Source organism: Oryx dammah, unplaced genomic scaffold, assembly GCF_014754425.2.
Source record: "Oryx dammah isolate SB20612 unplaced genomic scaffold, SCBI_Odam_1.1 HiC_scaffold_25, whole genome shotgun sequence".
Taxonomy (NCBI): Eukaryota; Metazoa; Chordata; class Mammalia; order Artiodactyla; family Bovidae; genus Oryx; species Oryx dammah.
This window is the reverse complement of record NW_024070209.1, coordinates 15,726,321-15,746,840: the sequence shown is the minus strand read 5'-3', so window position 1 is coordinate 15,746,840 and position 20,520 is coordinate 15,726,321. Positions and strand designations below refer to the sequence as shown.

General features: G+C 41.6%; 1 protein-coding gene across 9 annotated transcripts in view; it reads right to left on the bottom strand.

The window, feature by feature from the left end:
- Positions 1-339: 339 nt before the first annotated feature.
- Positions 340-20,520, bottom strand: part of LTBP1 (latent transforming growth factor beta binding protein 1) — a 455,261-nt gene continuing 435,080 nt past the window's right edge. For 6 of the 9 annotated variants that reach the window (XM_040224607.1, XM_040224608.1, XM_040224611.1 and 3 more), the window contains 3 exons: positions 6,873-6,995; positions 2,692-2,841; positions 340-1,552 (listed from right to left, as the gene is read on the bottom strand). In XM_040224607.1, the coding sequence (XP_040080541.1) occupies positions 1,371-1,552; positions 2,692-2,841; positions 6,873-6,995 (455 nt within the window). In that variant the 3' untranslated portion in view covers positions 340-1,370. The remainder of the gene's footprint in view (positions 1,553-2,691; positions 2,842-6,872; positions 6,996-20,520) is intronic. The other 3 variants (XM_040224609.1, XM_040224614.1, XM_040224616.1) reach the window with 1 other exon arrangement.

Sequence of the window (20,520 nt, the reverse complement as noted above, 5' to 3'; positions counted from 1 at the left end):
CAAGGCTTGGAACATCAAAAACTGTTCTTCCTATGATATCCACCAATTAGTTATTTGCTAGGGCTGTCAAAAGTATTAATACCATAGACTGGGTGGCTTAAATTTATTTTCTTAACCCCTTATTGACCAGAGACATTTCAATATTCACTTACATACCAAGTTGCTTGCCACTGGTGTTAGTTTCTGTAAAAATCCCCCAGTCAATAAAGTTCAAGGTATTGAAGAATTTTCTTCTTAGGCGCCTTCTTTGGCTTGCCATTGGCTGTTGGCTCCCTGTGTTTTCCCATGATTTTCCTGTGTGTGTTTTAATTTCATATAAAGACCACCAGCCCTATTGGATCAGGGCCCACCCCAGTGACCTTCTTTAATGGCCCTTAGCTCATTTAAAAATAGTTACAGTACTGAGGGGACATGACTCAACATGAATTCCGGGGACACAATTCCACCCGTAACAGTATATAACAAATTTAATAACCTGGAAAAGACTCCACATTCATAAAAGACCATTGGTGGTGGGGTGGATAACTGGTATGCATATGCTCATTGACATAACTCTGAGGTAGAAATTTTCTAAAAAAAAAATGGTGATTTATTTTGCTTTAACATACAGTGGTAAATATATTGGGATCATCAAGTTTTTAAAAAATTTGCTGGTCCTACTTTATACATTACAATACTAACGGAAGCTCATTCATGAGCTCTTCCATTTCAATGTAGGAAAGGGATCCAATTAACACCTACTAGCAGCTTGGCTAAGAATGGACATTAAAATCAGACAACACATTGTAAATATAAAGTCCTTTTCTCCAAATGTGTATAAAAGGTTTGAAACAATCACTGCCTGCTCCACAGGACAATTTGGATTTTAAAAATCTTCCAGACCTGGAATAGCATAACCCTGTGTAACATTACTTATAATAAACAATATTTTATCAAAGACTTTTGCACTTGACATTTGATAAAGGAACAATAGCCAAGGAACTGCATAACCACAAAATGAAAATCTTATAAAATATTTCCACCACTATTTAAATGCCAGATTTAATCAAGCAATAGTAAAAAATATCAAAACAAAAACATAATAATACAACCTTCTGTTTAAAATAACAGCACTGTTCTGCCTCTTTTCCACTAAATTTTACATATGAACAGACTATATATACTGTTTTGTTTTTCAGAGAAATGTCCATTTGGTCTGTCACACCACTCAGGCTCACACTGAATCCTTTCTCTTCTGAGGATATACAACTCCATGATGTTTCCGTATTTCCAGCATTTTGGGTTAGGTGCAATGTCTGAAGTATAATACATTTCTCTCTCTCCTTTACACAGTGCAGAGTATACAGGCTTAGGTTATGTTAGCTTCTCTTTTACTCCAGGTCACTGTCTTTTTCTAAATTCAAGGCAGTATTCAATGGAGTGCAGTAGTTTGGCTTGTCAGAAGGTACAAAGCCCGGCAGACACACACACTTATAGGACCCTTCGGTGTTGATACACTTGGCATTCTTGCAGAGAGACATCCGGTTGTTCAACTCATCACACTCGTTGACATCTGCAGTAAGCCAAACCACGGAGGTAAGCAAGCTTTCCCATCACTCTGGGAGGAGAAACAATCAACAGCTTCCCTGAGGCCCTGCCTAAACACAGCCGGCTATTCCGTGCTCTCTCCACAGTAAGCTGTGTAGTCTTTCCTCTTACTGTCTGTTTATGCAAGGTAAATATGACCTTCTAGATCGCAAAAAGGTGAGTATCCAAGGGATTCTAGAATTTCTTTCCCTGTTATTTGACATAACAGGGACCATTTTGTCAGCTTGAGTTTTTATAGTCAAGAAAACTAGAAGAACTGTCTTGACTTCTAAATCCCTTTCTGCAGATGTAGAAGAGCAGTTAGGATGTCGAGAGAAATACAGAGCCTCCAAGAAGCTTGTCTCAAGGCTTAAGTTACTTTCTTAGATTTCTTTCCACAGGAAAGAAAGTCTTGTTTGCCCCTGAAACACGTGTAACAACCTGGGTTACCTATTTTTGGACCACCCCAGACTGAGACTAACAAAACTGAAGTGGGAAAACTATAGGAGGGAGAAAAACAGCCACAAAAATAGGAGAAAAAAAAAAAAACCCTGCAAGTCAAAGGTCTTTCAGCATGGAGGCCAGCAGGCTCAGGAACACAGCATCAATTACACAGGAAGGGGAAAAAAAACCATTTACTGTTCCCTTAAAGGTAAAAGAGAAGGCTACATGAGCGTTTTATTAAAAAAAAAAAAAAACTTTCTCCAAAATAGAAGTACTTTCGTCTGTATGTCCCTCATGCTGGCATCAGCTATTCAGGGAAAACACTATTTGCCTCTGAGTCAAAAGCTCAATTTAAAAGAGTCTAAGTAATTACCCCAAATGTTCTGGTGTTTCCTCCATATGTACCATTTATATGAATTCTTAAGTACTTCTTTAAAAATTGTGGTAAAATATACAGAACATAAAATTGACCATTTTAACTATTTTTGATTGGCTAGTCCAGTGGTGGTATATACCTTCACATTGTTATAGAATTGTCACCACCATCCACCTCCAGAGTTTTTCTCATCTTCCCAAACTGAAACGCTGCAAATCTTTCATGTACTACTAGACTATATGATGTCCAGCCACAGGGCATCTCAGGAAAAGGATAATTTCCCATCAGATACATATGGTTCTTACCGACACAGGTCATCTTGGCCATATCCAAGTGATACCCATCAAAGCAATCGCAGGTATAACCTTCCTGCACCCTGACACAGCGGCCATTTTCACATCCATTGAGGATGCCACATTCTTCAGCCTGCAACTCCTCAAAGCTATTTAAAAAACCTGGAAGGGAACAAACAGGAGGCAAGGAACAAATCTTCATCCTCTTAACACCATTTTTAAAAACAACGTGATTTTAAGGTTATGGTTCAGCATACATATTTCCAGTACCTTAAAGATAGCATTTAAAGTGTTACAAACTTAGTATGTTGTACAGATTAGCCCCACATTTTGAATTCTGATGTTCTGAATCAAAATCACATAATACAGCAAGTAGGTTGTTGTTGTTGGTTTTTTTGCCTTTAGTTAACATCTTGTCTAAGATTTCAAGTTTCCCAAGTTCTCAGTTCCCAAGTCAAAACATCTTTCGGGATGGAACCAATGGAATTCATGATCAGCGTAGGTATTTGCTAAGAGGCACGCGCATTGGAGGCAGTGCTGTTTGATTGCGTGTTCCAAGAGCAGAGAAAAGCCAGGCTGGCCTTGCCTTAATAAGGTCTGTTTGTTTGCCCTGGCTTTAGAAGGAGCCTTACAAAAGGGCCCTTGGGGGATCAAAGGCTAAAGTGAGTTAAAGGGACTCTAAACATCCTGATAGAAAAATACATCATACTTCTGTTTAGAATACCCAAAAACTTTTTTTAAGAAAACAAAGACGCTCTTGTTTAGTTCTGAATCAGTTTAAAGAGAGAGAGAGCCAGTTTAGCAGTACAAAAGCAATGTCACCAGGCGTTAAGAGTATTTTAGTTCTCTTTATAGAGAGGAAAGTTGTAAATATAAATTTATGATGACCCCAAAACATGTGGCCTTTCATCCTCTCCCCTGCTTCTGAAGCTACTACTATGGATTAGCTTTCAGGGGGGAGAAAAAAAATCTCCCTAGGGCCAGAACTAATTGGCCTTTGAAGTAATTCTCCAGTGGAACTGCAGGGGGCAGCAAAACATCATTGCTTATGCAGCTGTAAGGTCTAACACTATTTTACAACATAGGCTTTTTTAAAATTAATTTAATTGAAGGCTAATTACAATATTGTGGTGGTTTTTTGCCATACATTGACATGCCTTTTTACATGTCCTGAGATGATAATGTGGGATAAAAAGCAGAGCTAGTGAGTTAACCAATATATAATTTCATTGTAATTGATTTTAAAAAAGCCGCATCTTGGACATGGAATTGTTAAACTGTCTCAGAAATGTACATCAGGACTTGTTCATTGGGTTGGCAGCATAGGAGCAGAAGGAAGTATAAAGGGAGGGATGTATGTGTGTGCATGTCTTGGCTATACTGTAAGAATACATTGTCAGTAATTCAGTGGAAGTATACCCCCTTGCTAATACTTTAATAGTTTAGATTGGATAATGAATCATCTTAGAAGCATTATATTAATACTTTGTGTACCCTGTTTTACCTTGTCTTTAGGTGAACATTAAGGGAAAGCAGGATTTTATTCATACCTTTGCCAATATCATTAGAGACTTATTGCCATTTTTGTCTTTTCTGAAATTTTTACCAACAGTAGCTATATATATATATATATATATATTTCTTTCCAGATTGAGTTGGTATAGTGTATCAAACTACTCATAGCTTTGGGACATTGAAATGGTAAATATTCATGCGTGTATAAAAGCATGATACATAACTATGATTTTAATTACTTAAAAATGGATGCTTAGTTGTATAAACACACAAATGAGACTTGAAAGGACACAAACAGTAAACTGCTTGTGACTAAGGATGACTTTGTTTTTTGGTTTCCTATAATGTACAAGTTAACTTTTAAGAAAGAAATATTATGAAAAAAAACTGAGTAATACATCTATGACATGCCATTTTAAAGTGAGAAGAAATACAACTAGCCATCAAGACTGTCAGCAGATCCTAAAAGCCAGTTTGAGAAATACTGACAAGAAAGTCAACCTAAAGAAGTACTTCAAAGTCCATGTATCACAGAAAAATCATTTTAACTTTGTAAGTAGTAAAAAATATTTTTATTAGAGAAATTAAAACATGAAATTAAAATTTGAAACTCCTACACACACATTAAACAGACTCCCCAAAATACTTGTACAGGACTCCAAAACACCAGCAAAGCACAGAGCCCCTGCTCTAAATCGTGCTTGCTACCTATTTTTATAAACAAAATTTTACTGGAACACAGACAGCCTCACCTGTTCACTAATACCTGTCTGTGGCTGGTTTCCTAATAGCAGAGCAGAGTTGAATATCAGCCGCAAAAGAGACTATATAGTATGCAAAGCCCACAACTTTACTGTCTGGTCAGCTATAAGAAAAGTTGATCTTTAACTTAAGGTAACACCAGTCATTTGCTCAACTTTAAACAGAAAGACAGGACAGGGTGGATCACAAGGTTGGTAGAAATCTCAGCCTCTCTTTTACTACCTACATACCCTGTCTTCAGCAGGGGCAAACAACCTGTGATCCTGGGCTGAGAAAGAGGAGCTGTTTCTCTGTAATTCCTAAGAACTTTAAAGGCCATTATCTAGTTAAAGCTGGGGTCCTGGAACTGCATCGTAGTTTCCTATGTTGCTAAATAGAAAATTGATCTGATACCACTGTGTTTATTTTCTAACATTTGTAATGGATTTTGTTTTTATGTTTTAAAGCAATGACAGCATTTACTTAAAAAAAAGGTACATAAGCCAATACCTAAGGCAGAACATTTCAACATTAAAATTCGTGGCATCTGAACTGTAAGGTATTAGAGGCTACACACACAAGCATGAGATTGTATCAGTTACATATAGATTTACCCTGTTATTTTGGATGTATCAGGCAGGCAAAACTGTACTTTCTTTCAATTTTAATATTTATTCTCCCTTTCTTTTTTAAAGTAAATGTTTACTGACCTATAACATATACACAGAAATGTAGAAATCATAAGTGCACAGTCTTAGAGCCGTCAATGTATTTAAGCATATTTCTTGAAGAAGGACATGGTTATCTGTGGTTGATTAAAAGAAATAATCTAAGGTGTTAGAAGTCAGGATAGTGGTTACCCGGAGAGGAGAGCTGGGCAAGGGCATGAGAGGCCCTCTGCATGCTGCCAGTGCTCTAGACTCACTCAGATCTAGAAGACCCAACCTTGCTGGTTTAATAGCATGCTGTTTGAATGGAAATTGTAAAGCAGTTTTAGGTCAGCTGAGGGATCAACATACTGCACCTTTCAAAAAAGGAAAGAAAGGAGGGAGGGAAACACTTTTGGACTAGGAACAGAAGCAGGTCCAGAGGCAGCCACGAAGCTTGTACTGCTTCTCAGGACGCAGATCCTGGCTAGTCCGCCATGCGCACAGGTGATAAGAAGGAGCGGCCTCATCGTCTTTTATAGTGTCAGCACTCTGGGCTGCAGGGTGTGGGCCAGGCACCTGGAGTGTACTGCCATCGTCCCCTTCGGGAAGGCAGACCGCCTCCTGTCTACTGCAGTTTTTACCATCCCATTTTTCAGACTTCACATAACTCATCTGTTATTTGCAAGCTCTGGTCTCTCCCACAGACACATTTAGCTTGTGTGGCTCCCCTGGTGGTACCTTCAGGCATTTACTTTCTAAATGGGAACAGGGTTCACACATACACATCCCACCTCGCACTTAAACTCTGCTCACAAATCCAGGAAAAGCCATCACACATCATCATTTCTTACTTAGTAAACCCCCTCACAAATGAATTCTAAAAATTCATCTCTGACCAGGAGAGAGCAGCTGTTTTACTTCCTATTTAAATGCTTGTAGAGATACAACCAAACTATTAGGAAAACTGTGCCCCTTTAAGCTAGGCCACCACTTCATGGGTAAAGAAATGACTTTGTCGTGGAAATTATAAGATGATTTTCTGTAAAGAAAATAAACCTACAGTGTTCCCAGCAGTGAGACTCTTAATATGAGCCGGTGGTTCTCAAACTTGAGCGTCCATAAGGACGACTCAGAGGGTGGGTCTCCCCCTAGTTCCTGATTCAGGTCTACAGCATCACCCACAAACCTGCATTTCTTCAAGTTCCCCGGCACTGCATTTTGAGAACCACTGACTAAACTTCAAAACCACAGTTTAGTTTCAGAGTAACTAAAAAAAATGTTGCTTACGGTCCTGGACGAAGTAGGGATCCGCTTCGGGAGCATACTGTTCACTGAAGTCCACCAAGGCATCCTGTCCATACGGCCGCCGGCGTCCCGTGACGGGGATGTTACACAGCTGGGCATAGTCATCTACGAAGGGCATGACAACAGCCCCGACACACCATCACTGTTTGCTCACACGAGGGTGCGTTCACCCACTGTGTGCCCCTGCCTCCCACGCACACCCCCGACCCTGGGACATCTCGGTATCCTTTGTGGGTGCTCTGCACACCCACATACGATTCATACTCTTCAGCACAATTAAGATTCTGAACAGTAGATGCCAGTAGTAGCTGAACGGTCGGTAGAATGCATCCCAGGAGAGTAAAGAACTGAAAAATCAAACCATCAGAGAGTGCAGCAAGCCTTTGGAAGAATGGCTTTATCTGAACCCATCAGGTGTTTTCATCAAAACATTTTAAATGTATAAAGCAGTCATTCTTACAAATACACATTTTCCCACTCACTGGAAACAGGAAAAAAAATGCATTTCTGGTGATCTAAAAATGAGACACAACCAAGCAAGGATGCTACTAAGTACCATTTGAATTTAGTGGCTATGATTATACTTCTCTACTCAAGACCTGGTCCTTAATCTTAACAGTGATCATTATAACAGTGATAATGAAGTAATGGCCCTAGTAATAATAGCTAATAGTTGTATAATGTTTGCTCTGTGCCAGCTACTGTTTTAAGCACTTAAAACATTAATTCATTAAAGTATTTACACCACCCTATGAAAACCTATTATCCACATTTTACCAATAGGAAATAGAAGCACGGAGTGGTCAAATGACAGCTGGTATGAGGCAGCACCATACTTGAGCTCAGTCCAGCAGCTCAAGGTTGTACATGTAACATTTCTTCCTCTCCTACACCTATCTCAGCTCCTCTGTAATCCCTGTCCTTGCCTTTTCTGCACCTTAGCTAAATTCATCTGCAGTTACCACTTCTTGAGGCCATTTTCCCTTCTCCAGGGCCCACCCAGAACCTGGACCCACCCAGCACATGGGATCTTGGTTCTCCATTTGTCATGAGGTGATCACGTTTGCACTGCATTTCATGGTCCCAGGCTCTTTCCTGTATGTTGGGACAGAATTCTTCAGAAGATCTAGAAAGGAAGGCTTTAGAAGAGACAGCCTCATCTTCTGAATGCACATTTTACAAAAATTATACTGCCTGAGGACTCATCTAGCAGTTGGTGAAAATTCTGAGGCTCCCTAGACATCAACAGCTCTACCAGAACTGAGAGCTGCAGGTCAGCCAGCCCCAGGACTGGCTGGACACTCTTAGGGCAGCCACATAAGGCAGCCGCCACACTTGCCTGGACCACAGATTGAAGGAGTTTTCCTCTATTTTGCTTCCTTCTGTAACAAAACTAAAGAAAAGCACAGATGCAAGAGGGTGAATTCTCAAGGCTTTCTTCCATCACCGCTCCTTAAAGGGGTCAAAGGTGTGTGGGTGTGTGTGCACAGGCATGCATATGTGTACACACCTACACATTCTCTCAAGTGAAAGAAGGGAGTGTAAAGCCAGAAAAGACCCTGAACCATCAGAGATGGCAGGATTAGGGTTGTCCCTTCTTACAAACTCTCCTGGTGGGCAGCATTCCAGGACCACCCCACTGCTGCAGCGAGACTTCCCATGTACTCTTCCATGAAATCATTTCATGAGAAGTGTTAATTTTATTAAGGAGAAAGCTAAACCTGGAAAAAGACCCTTGACTCGCAAAAATAAAGCTTCAAACAAAGAGAACACAAATGGTTGTCAGTTCTGCTTAAAGTCTGAAAGGGAAGAATAAAGGATTTCCCTGTGAGGGCAAGATCGCAGAAATGTTTACAAGTTTGACACATTGAGGTCATTCCTGTTCTCTCATGTCTTTTTATATACATTTGTTGTACATCTGAAAGGGAGTCTCAAGATTTTATATGCAGGCAACAGCTGTGATGAAGAGTAGATGTTAAAATTAGTTTGCGTTTGTATTTTGTAAACCTAGTCCAGAGATGGCTGAACAGCACACTCCTCTCCAGCACCTGGCGGTCAGGTCTGGAGCCTGTGGCTTTTCCCCTAGACCATGCAGCCTCCACCCTCCAAGCTCTCACCATCTAACATCACAAAAGGAAGGGATCAAATGGGGGGAAGAGTGGAGGAGGAACAGACTTCCGTTCCTATGGGATGTTTAAGAACAGCATCCTGAGAAAGGTAGTACTTCATGAGCAGGATTTACTTCATAGAAGCTATCTGGGATTTTAAAAAGCACTTACCCAAAGGCAGGGAAGAGGAACTAAAGAGTCTCTTGATGAAGGTAAAATAGAGTGAAAAAGCTGGCTTGACACTCAGCATTCAGACAACTAAGGTCATGGCATCTGGTCCCATCACTTCATGGCAAATAGATGGGGAAAAATGAAAAGAGTGGCAGATTTTATTTTCTTGGGCTCCAAAATCACTCCAGATGGTAGCTGCAGGCACAAAATTAAAAGATGCTTGCTCCTTGGAAGAAAAGCTATGACAAACCTAGACAGCGTATTCAAAAGAAAAGACTTCATTTTGCCAACAAAGGTCCATATAGTCAACACTGTTTTTTCCAATAGTCATGTATGGATGTGAGAGTTGGACATAAAGAAGGGTGAATGCTGAAGATTTAATGCTTTGGAATTGTGGTGCCAGAGAAGACTTGAGAGTCCTTTGGACTGCAGGGAGATCCAACCAGTCCTAAAGGAAATCAATCCTGAATATTCATTGGAAGGACTGATGCTGAAGCTCTAAATACTTTGGCAACCTAAGAAGAGCCAACTCAGTGGAAGAGACCTTGATGCTGGAAAGACTGAAGGCCAAAGGAAAAGGGGGTGGCAGAGGATGAGATGGTTAGACAGTACCACCAACACAAGGGACATGAATTTAAGCAAACTCAGAAGATGGTGAAGGACAGTGAAGCCTGGTGTGCTGCAGTCCATGGGGTCGCAGAGGGTCAGACCCAACTTAGCAAATGAACAACAACAAAAACCCAAAGGCATCACAAAAGCAACCTGTGAGCTGTGTTTGGGGACCACTAAGTGGTCCATAAGAAAGGCTCTGAATGTGACCCAGGCTGCAAAGGGAAGCAGAGGATGGTAATGTGGGTGGGGGGACCTTTGATGTTTGCTGCATCCTCCTTCCCTCCATCACTGGATACGTATTTTTCTCTCAGCTTTCTAGAACTTACTGTCCTTTGCTGCTTCACTTTCTCTAACACGTTAACAAGCCAGATGTCAAGGTAGTTCTGGTCAGTTTTCAAAACATCACTTCTGTGTTAGACGTACTCTCTTGTATTTGAAGATGAGCTGCAGTCCCATCAACACTGGGGCATGCATTTTGAGTTATTTTTCTGGGAGCATGAATGGGTCTGTTCTAATCCATCCATGCTGCCTCTCCCATTGCACACATTCTTGGCCAGGGTCAAGGTTGACATGAACAGGGGGTAATGGAAAGAACATGGGCTTCCAAGGCAGAAGCAGGAGCTCAAGTTCTGATCATGCTACTTCACTTTCCAACTTAGCAGCTGGAAAGCAACTTAGCGAGTCTCAGTTTCCACATCGGTCACATGGGGATAATTCCTATTTGCCTCTGTGTTAAAAATGAGATGAGGGACTTCCCTGGTAGTCTGGTGGCCAAGACTCCACACTCCCAATGCAGGAGGTGAGGATTACAGCCCTGGTCAGGGAACTAGATCCCACATGCTGAAACAGAGTTCACATGGTACAACTAAAGATCCTGCCTACCAGAACTAAAAGGGCCTGTACGCCACAAGGAAGGTCAAAGACCTCACGTGCCACAGCTAAGACCCAGTGCAGCCAAACAAAAAACAGGTATTTTAAAAAGTGAGATGTTACATAATTGTTCTTGAATTCTGAAGAACCAAGAAAATGGAGGTTACGGTTTTTTCTCTTTAGGTAAAAATCACTCGAGGCCCTGCTGAACATCTGGAAGTAAATGAGGATTTTCAATGACAGAATGATTGATAGAAATTTTAGTGTTAGCAAAACTTCAAAGGTAGTTGTCAATGGTCTATGAATTGCACAAGAAATTAAGAGCAATGAAAGCACAGCCTCTAGCTGTTTTTAGATATTGTTTCAAGATCAAGAATTCTTAAATAGATGCAGGGAAACTCCAACTCAGTAAACAGAGAAAGACGTCCTCATGCATTTCATCTCAAAAACTAATGACTGCTTGGGAAAATTTAATCACTTGGTCAGACAGTGATAAGGTATGAACAACAGCATATTTTAACACCAGACCAATAGAACACCATAATACAGGGGGGAAACTGATGTTCAGCAGTTGTTAGTATATGTCTGAACCTTTCAGGAATGCCTTGAGTAGCCAGCAGGTTTCTCATTATCTTCTAAGGGACCAACTGGAATATCATGGAATTTTCTAGCGAGTCCTGGGTAAGACATCGCCTTCAAGATCTGGGCACAGGCACCTTTCTAACATGTGCTGGGTCCCTGAGCATCCCAAGCCACAACCAGAACCCATCGAGCTTGGAGGTACTTCGCTTTGTTCATCCCTAGGGTTGGGTCATGGCTACAGTCCAGTTTGGGGAGGCAGTGAGTTGTGGTTGGCTGAGGGCATGGAGCCCAGGAAGAGCAGATCTCTGAATTTCCACAACTCCTGATGGGAGCCCATGAGAATCTCTTGGCTGCCATTTCATCTAGTTCAACATGTAAAAATGAACAGATTTTTTTTCGTCCCTAAAGTCTTTTTCCTTCTGCAAGATATTCCTTATTTAAGCAGGGTACTTAAGAGTACGCCTTACTTAAGAGTTCATATGGTGCAACAAAGATTGAAGATATTGCATGATGCAACTAAGACCCAGCACAGCCCAATAAATACAGATTTGGAAAACAACAACAACAAAGCAAGCACCTAGTTAAGCACCATCTAGTTGTCTGGGGCTAAATGCAAACAGCGAGCTTGTATTTTGTAAGGCAAAACTCATTTCTTTATTATGATGAACACAAGCAAAATTTTATTCCACTACTTTACGAAAAGTCAATGCACCATCTCTAGAGAGACACATTATGATCTGGATTGCTTTGTGTACTCTCTACTTTTAAAGAATAACCCTTTTCATTTTATACATTTCAATTAAAAAATTTATGGTAAAAAGCCATTGCTGGGGAAGGGGAAATTTTCCTACTGCCCCTCTTGAATTCTTTTGACTGGTCTAATAATTAAATTGATACAAGACAGATTAACAAGAGAAAAAAAATCAACCTGTACCTATGGAGGCCTCATCGAAATAAGACCTCCAAAGTAAAGAAAGCAGGCTGTTTTTTGAAAATCATTTTTAGACAGACAATTATTTGTCAAGATTTAACAAAATGAATCCTAAACTTGAATTCCCTAACTGTGATGGTAAGGATTTCTTTTTTTTTTTGGCAAATGTCATTTTGGGGACACTATACCTGTCCATCCAGTATCTAGCCGCACATGAATGTGAAAAGGAGGAGACGTGGAAATAGTCACACCTCAAAACCCCACTCCAGAGAAGGCGATGGCACCCCACTCCAGTACTCTTGCCTGGAAAACCCCATGGGCAGAGGAGTCTGGTGGGCTGCAGTCCACGGGGTTGCACAGAGTTGGGCACGACTGAGCGACTTCCCTTTTCAGTTTCATGCATTGGAAAGGAAATGGCAACCCACTCCAGTGTTCTTCTCTGGAGAATCCCAGGGACAAGGGAGCCTGGTGGGCTGCCATCTATGGGGTCGCACAGAGTCAGATACGACTGAAGCGACTTAGCAGCAGCAGCAAAGCCCCACTCATTGTACTCTTCACCTCGGTAGGCACAGCTGTTAAGCTCTTGATCAGAGCTTTGAGTGACACACATTGGATGGTGTGGGCCACCACCAGCCACGTGGCCTAAACAAGATCCAGGCCATGGCTCACACACATTTCCCTGGCATGGCAGAGTCACGTGACACATGGTGGCACTTTAATTTTAAATTGGAAAAAGAAAAGTTAAAAACTTTCCCACAAGAGCCAGGAGATCTGAGTCCCCCACTGTCTACAGCAATAGCAAGCACATATCCTGGCAGGAAATCTCCATTCCTTTTGACAGACACATCTGCAGGGCTGGTCTGGACAGTCACATGTCACAATGCCACTCTGGCACATGAGGACACTGGGAGGTGAAGTCTCTGACTGAGGCAGATTAAATTCAGCTGCTATTAAAAATGATGAAGAGGCTGTATTTTGTTCTCCACACATCAAGGCTGAAAACCGAGTGCTCTGAAGTTTGAAGTGCATCGTTTTCAAATAAAGGTGAAGTCCTTGGAAGAAAAGTTATGACCAACCTAGACAGCATATTGAAAAGCAGAGACATTACCTTGCCAACAAAGGTCTGTCTAGTCAAGGCTATGGTTTGTCCAGTGGTCATGTGTGGATGTGAGAGTTGGACTGTGAAGAAGGCTGAGCGCCGAAGAATTGATGCTTTTGAACTGTGGTGTTGGAGAAGACTCTTGAGAGTCCCTTGGACTGCAAGGAGATCCAACCAGTCCATTCTGAAGGAGACCAGCCCTGGGATTTCTTTGGAAGGAATGATGCTGAAGCTGAAACTCCAGTACTTTGGCCACCTTATGCAAAGAGTTGACTCATTGGAAAAGACTCTGATGCTGGGAGGGATTGGGGGCAGGAGGAGAAGGGGACGACAGAGGATGAGATGGCTGGATGGCATCACTGACTCAATGAACACAAGTATGAGTGAACTCCTGGAGTTGGTGATGGACAGGGAGGCCTGGCATGCTGCGATTCATGGGGTCACAAAGAGTTGGACATGACTGAGTGACTGAACTGAAGGCACAATGGCTGCGCGGCACAGGAGCAGCCGAGAGGAGCTACCCCGCATGCAAGGTCAGGAGCATGGCTGAGAGGAGCTATGCCATGCCTAAGCTCAGGGGCAGCAGTCAAGAGGAGATACCCTGTGTCCAAGGTAAGGAGCAGCAGCTGTGCTTTGCTGGAGGGCGTGAAGAGATAACCCATGTCCAAGGTAAGAGAAACCCAAGGAAGACGGTAGACGCTGAGAGGGCATCAGAGGGCAGACAGACTGAAACCACAATCACAGACAACAAGCCAAAGGATCACATGGGCCACAGCTTGTCTAACTCAATGAAACTAAGCCGTGTGGGGTGACCCAAGACAGACGGGTTATGGTGGAGAGGTCTGAGAGAATGTGGTCTACTGGAGAAGGGAATGGCAAACCACTTCAGTATTCTTGCCTTGAGAACCCCATGAACAGTATGGAAAGGCAAAATGATAGGATACTGAAAGAGGAACTCCTCAGGGCAGTAGGTGCCCAATATGCTACTGGAGATCAGTGGAGAAATAACTCCAGAAAGAGTACAGGGACAGCACCAAAGCAAAAACAACACCCAGCTGTGGATATGACTGGTAATAGAAGCAAGGTCCGATGCTGTAAAGAGCAATATTGCATAGGAACCTGGAATGTTAGGTCCATGAATCCAGGAGGTGGCAAGAGTGAATCTTGACATTCTGGGAATCAGCGAACTAAAATGGGACTGGAATGGGTGAATTTCACTCAGATGACCATTATATCTACTACTGCGGGCAGGAATCCCTTAGAAGAAATGGAGTAGCCATCATAGTCAACAAAGAGTCCGAAATGCAGTACTTGGATGCAGTCTCAAAAACGACAGAATGATCTCTGTTCGTCTCCAAGGCAAACCATTCAATATCACAGTAATCCAAGTCTATGTCCTGACCAGCAATGCTGAAGAAGCTGAAGTTGAATGGTTCTATGAAGATCTAGAAGACCTTTTAGAACTAACACCCAAAGGTATCCTTTTCATTATAGGGGACTGGAATGCAAAAGTAGGAAGTCAAGAAACACCTGGAGTAACAGGCAAATTTGGCCTTGGAATGCGGAATGAAGCAGGGCAAAGACTAATAGAGTTTTGCCAAGAAAATGCACTGGTCATAGCAAACACCCTCTTCCAACAACACAAGAGAAGACTCTACACATGGACATCACCAGATGGTCAACACCGAAATCAGATTGATTATATTATTTGCAGCCAAAGATGGAGAAGTTCTATACGGTCAGCAAAAACAAGACCTGGAGCTGACTGTAGCTCAGATCATGAGCCCCTTATTACCATATTCAGATTTAAATTGAAGAAAGTGGGGAAAACTACTGGACCATTCAGGTAAGACCTAAATCAAATCCCTTATGATTATACAGTGGAAGTGAGAAATAGATTTAAGGGACTAGATCTGATAGACAGAGTGCCTGATGAACTATGAATGGAGGTCCGTGACATTATACAGGAGACAAGGACCAAGACCATCCCCAAGAAAAAGAATGAAAAAAGGCAAAATGACTGTCTGAGGAGGCCTTACAAATAGCTGTGAAAAGAAGAGAAGTGAAAAGCAAAGGAGAAAAGGAAAGATATACTCATTTGAATGCAGAATTCCACAGAATAGCAAGGAGAAATAAGAAAGCTTTCCTCAGCGATCAGTGCAAAGAAATAGAGGAAAACAACAGAATGGGAAAGACTAGAGAGCTCTTCAAGAAAATTAGAGATGCCAAGGGAACATTTCATGCAAAGATGGGCTCAATAAAGGACAGAAATGGTATGGACCTAACAGAAGCAGAAGATATTAAGAAGAGGTGGCAAGAATACACAGAACTGTACAAAAAAGAGCTTCACGACCCAGATAACCATAATGGTGTGATCATTCACCTAGAGCCAGACATCCTGGAATGTGAAGTCAAGTGGGCCTTAGAAAGCATCACTACGAACAAAGCTAGTGGAAGTGATGGAATTCCAGTAGAGCTATTTCAAATCCTGAAAGATGATATTGTGAAAGTGCTGCACTCAATATGCCAGCAAATTTGGAAAACTCAGCAGTGGCCACAGGACTGGAAAAGGTCAGTTTTCATTCCAATCCCAAAGAAAGGCAATGCCAAAGAATGCTCAAACTACTGCACAGTTGCACTCATCTCACACACTAGTAAAGTAATGCTCAAAATTCTCCAAGCCAGGCTTCAACAATACGTGAACTGTGAACGTATTCCAGATGTTCAAGCTGGTTTTAGAAAAGGCAGAGGAACCAGAGATCAAATTGCCAACATCTGCTGGATCATAAAAAGCAAGAGAGTTCCAGAAAAATATCTATTTCTGCTTTATTGACTATACCAAAGTCTTTGATTATGTGGATCACAATAAACTGTGGGAAATTCTGAAAGAGATGGGAATACCAGACCACCTGACCTGCCTCTTGAGAAACCTGTATGCAGGTCAGGAAGCAACAGTTAGAACTGGACATGGAACAACAGACTAGTTCCAAATAGGAAAAGGAGTATGTCAAGGCTGTATATTATCACCCTGCTTATTTAACTTCTATGCAGAGTACATCATGAGAAACGCTGGGCTGGAAGAAGGACAAGCTGGAATCAAGATTGCTGGGAGAAATATCAATAACCTCAGATATGCAGATGACACCACCCTTATGGCAGAAAGTGAAGAACTTAAAGAGCCTCTTGATGAAAGTGAAAGAGGAGAGTGAAAAAGTTGGCTTAAAGCTCAACATTCAGAAAACGAAGATCATGGCATCTGGTCCCATCACTTCATGGGAAATAGATGGGGAAACAGTGGAAACAGTGTCAGACTTTATTTTTGGGGGCTCTCAAATCAGTGCAGATGGTGATTGCAACCATGAAATTAAAAGACACTTACTCCTTGGAAGGAAAGTTATGACCAACCTAGACAGCATATTAAAAAGCAGAGACATTACTTGGTCAACAAAGGTCCATCTAGTCAAGGCTATGGTTTTTCCTGTGGTCATGTATGGATGTGAGAGTCGGACTATAAAAAAAGCTGAGTGCTGAAGAATTGATGCTTTTGAACTGTGGTGTTGGAGAAGACTCTTGAGAGTCCCTTGGACTGCAAGGAGATCCAACCAGTCCATCCTAAAGGAGACCAGTCCTGGGTGTTTATTGGAAAGACTGATGTTGAAGCTGAAACTCCAATACTTTGGCCACCTGATGCGAAGAGCTGACTCTTTTGAAAATACCCTGATGCTGGGAAAGATTGAAGGCAGGAGAAGAAGGGGACGACAGAGGATGAGATGGTTGGATGGCATCACCAAGTTGATGGACATGGGTTTGGGTAAACTCCAGGAGTTGGTGATGGACAGGGAGGCCTGGCATGCTGCAATTCATGGGGTTGCAAAGAGTCGGACATGACTGAGCAACTGAAGTGAACTGAAGGGCCAACCCATATGCATAAAGGAAAATGGGTCATATATTTCTAGACCAGGTGTTTTTCCTGCAGGCCTCCACATGTTATTAATTGATGATGGTGTTTGGAACACATACACACCAGGATGTGGAGGAAGGAGATGGGGAGAATTATCCTAATGGCTGCTAAGCCAGCTGTATAGTAGGCATTTTTTCTTTGAAATTAGTGAAAGCTATGGAATTAGATAAATGTTAACCATTTACAGAACATACTGTCCAATACTGAGGAAAGAGGAAGGAACATCAAAGAGGATTATCCTGGCAGTGCCACACCTTGTGGAGTTAAGACATCTGTCTGCTTATGCTCATTCTCAGAGAGTAGTTAACTCTTACCAACAGTGCCTGCGGAACAGACAGCAACCCGGCTCTTCTGATGTCAAAGCCTGCTGAGTTGGGAGAGAACACTGGGTATCCTAAAAAGAGAAAGGACCCGGAGTCAAAAGCCCTGAGTTCTAGTCCTACTGCTTCCTGTTCTTTGGACTGGAAACCTTTCTCTGAGCTTTATCTACTGAACATAGATTATGGTCCTCTGCCTTAGCAGCATTAAAGGAAATTTATTGTTCTATTCAGTGATTGACTCACTCACTCATCCAACCAGAGGCTGAGAATATTATCAGGCAGAATGGGGTTTGGGAGGAACAGGAAGGATAAAATGAGAGGACACTGACGTATGCAATAATCATGAAGAAGGGGCAGTGCCTAGAGTCAGGAAGAGCTGGGGAAGGTTCTACCTTGGAGGTGAGCATCTACAGGAACTGGGTCAGCCAGGTGAAGAGGAGGAGGGATGGTACCTTGGAGTCCCAGGCATATAAAGTGGATAAGAAAGCCTCGGGAAAATGAAAAGACTATGTAAACACTGCCTGCTACAGACCTCTGCTAAAGGACAGTCAAAAAAGGGGGGGGGGCGGCAGGGGGAAGTTAGTTAATGTGCACTATTATTTTAGCACCGGTGTGCCAGGTGCCATATACTTTTGCACACACTTTTGCCTTTATTTATTTATTTTTTTGGTCACACTGCACAGCATATAGGATCTCAGTTCCACGACCAGAGATTGAACCCATACCGCTTGCAGTGGAAGCATGGAATCCTAACCATTGGACTGCCGGAGAAGCAGAATCACACACTTTTCCCTTTAAATCTCAGAATCTTATGCAATAACTGTAATTAGCTCCTTTTGTTTCCAATAAAAGAGCTAAGGTTTACAGCAAAACTGTCCTAGCTTAGTTGAAGGATTTGACTCTTTGTCTGCCTGCAAAACCATGATCTTTCTGTTCCACAGCTGCCCTTCTGAAACCCTGAGAAGAAAATTATTAAATACATTCCTAAGACTGTAAGCATCAGGTGAGTACTCCGTTTGGTAATAAGCATCTGTGACTATAATTCCAGGGAGAGTAATAACCATGAATGCTGATGAGCTCAGCCCCACCAGAGTCAGCTTTATCATTAGCAGGATTTATGTTTATTGAATTTGCTCGATTTATTAGGTGAAAGAGATCAAATTGCTTAATGTTCAATTAAACTGTACTTGTCGAGGACAGGAAAGTAATGAAGTCTAAAGTCTTGGCAGGGTTTGTATTCTGCGGGACTCCTGTGAATGCTAAGGCTCTAAGGAAACTCACAGGCCTTAGACCAATCAAGTTCTTCCACCCCCAACCTTCACCTAGTGCTGCGCCTTCCAAGTGCAGTCACTCTCAGCATTTTCCATCACATTGCTGTTTATGTAGCCAGACTCTAACTGGAGACAGAGATTTGTTGGGTGTGAATGCCAAAAAAATGGAGGTTCCGTTTAGAAATAATTTCTAAAACCTGGATTCAACATTTATAGACTTGTAATAGCATTAAATTATGCCACACATAAATACCTTAAAATAATGATTGATAACTTATGAATTTCTTATGAAGGCCTGCATGAAAGGTTTCCCCCATTTCTAAGTAAATAGGACTTTGGAAATAAAACATTAAATCTTGCATTGAGACAATCTCAAGAAATATGAGCAATGACATAACTTCTAAAATTGATAAGAGATAAGCCTGGACAATACAATCAACAGGCAGATGGGAGAGAAGTTCAACATGTTAATTTTTCTAAGCTAATCTATTTCATATTTTTCCAACTGGAAGGACATATGAACCGTTTCATTTCCTCCTTTCTTACTCATTAAGTACCACTCTGAAGTGACAATCTGAGAAGTCAACAATTAGGAAAAACAAACATTATATGGAAGGAATACATTTTGTTTTTTCTATTTTGTTTGCATTAACCAAGGAAGAATTATTTTTAAAATTTGAGCTATGTGTGTGCTTAAGAATAAAGGGTAGAAACTTCCCTGGTGATCCAGTAGCTAAGTGTCCGCACTCCCAATGCAGGGGACCCAGGTTCAATCCCTGGTCAGGGAACTACATCGCATGCGCTGTTCTAGGACTTAGAATGCCTCAATGAAGACTGCAGATCCCGTGTGCCCCAACTAAGACCCAGTGCAGCCAAAATAAACACATATTTAAAAAAGGGGGAGGTTACACAACATAGGGAATATACTAAATGCCACTGAATTATTCACTATAAAACACTTACATCATGTGCATTTAACCCCAATTAAAAACATAAGAAAAACAAAAAATTTTTTCTTTAAAGTCCAGTATTCATCTAACTAGTTAATCTCTAAGGTCCTTTTCAGCTTACGTATTCTACAATTCTAAGCAGAAAAGTTTTTCTATTAGACTGCAAAATAATGGGAAGACAATTATACGGAGGCCATCCCCAAGACCATCTCCAAGAAAAAGAAAGGCAAAATGGTTGTCTGAGGAGACCTTACAAATAGAAAAGAAGAGAAGCTAAAGGCAAAGAAGAAAAGAAGAAGGCAAAGAAGAAAACTCTGCATACCCATTTGAATGCAGAGTTCCAAAGAATAGCAAGGAGAAATAAGAAAGCCTTCCTCAGCGATCAATGCAAAGAAATAGAGGAAGACAATAGAATGGGAAAGACCAGAGATCTCTTCAAGAAAATTAGAGATGGCAAGGGAACATTTCATGCAAAGATGGGCTTGATAAAGGACAGAAATGGTATGGACCTAGCAGAAGATATTAAGAAGAGGTGGCAAGAATACACAGAAAAACTATACAAAAAAGATCATCATGACCCAGATAACCATGCTGGTGTGATCACTCACCTAGAGCCAGACATCCTGGAATGCGAAGTCAAGTGGGCCTTAGAAAGCATCACTAAGAACAAAGCTAGTGGAGGTGATGGAATTCCAGTTGCGCTATTTCAAATCGTAAAAGATGATGCTGTGAAAGTGTTGCACTCAGTATGCCAG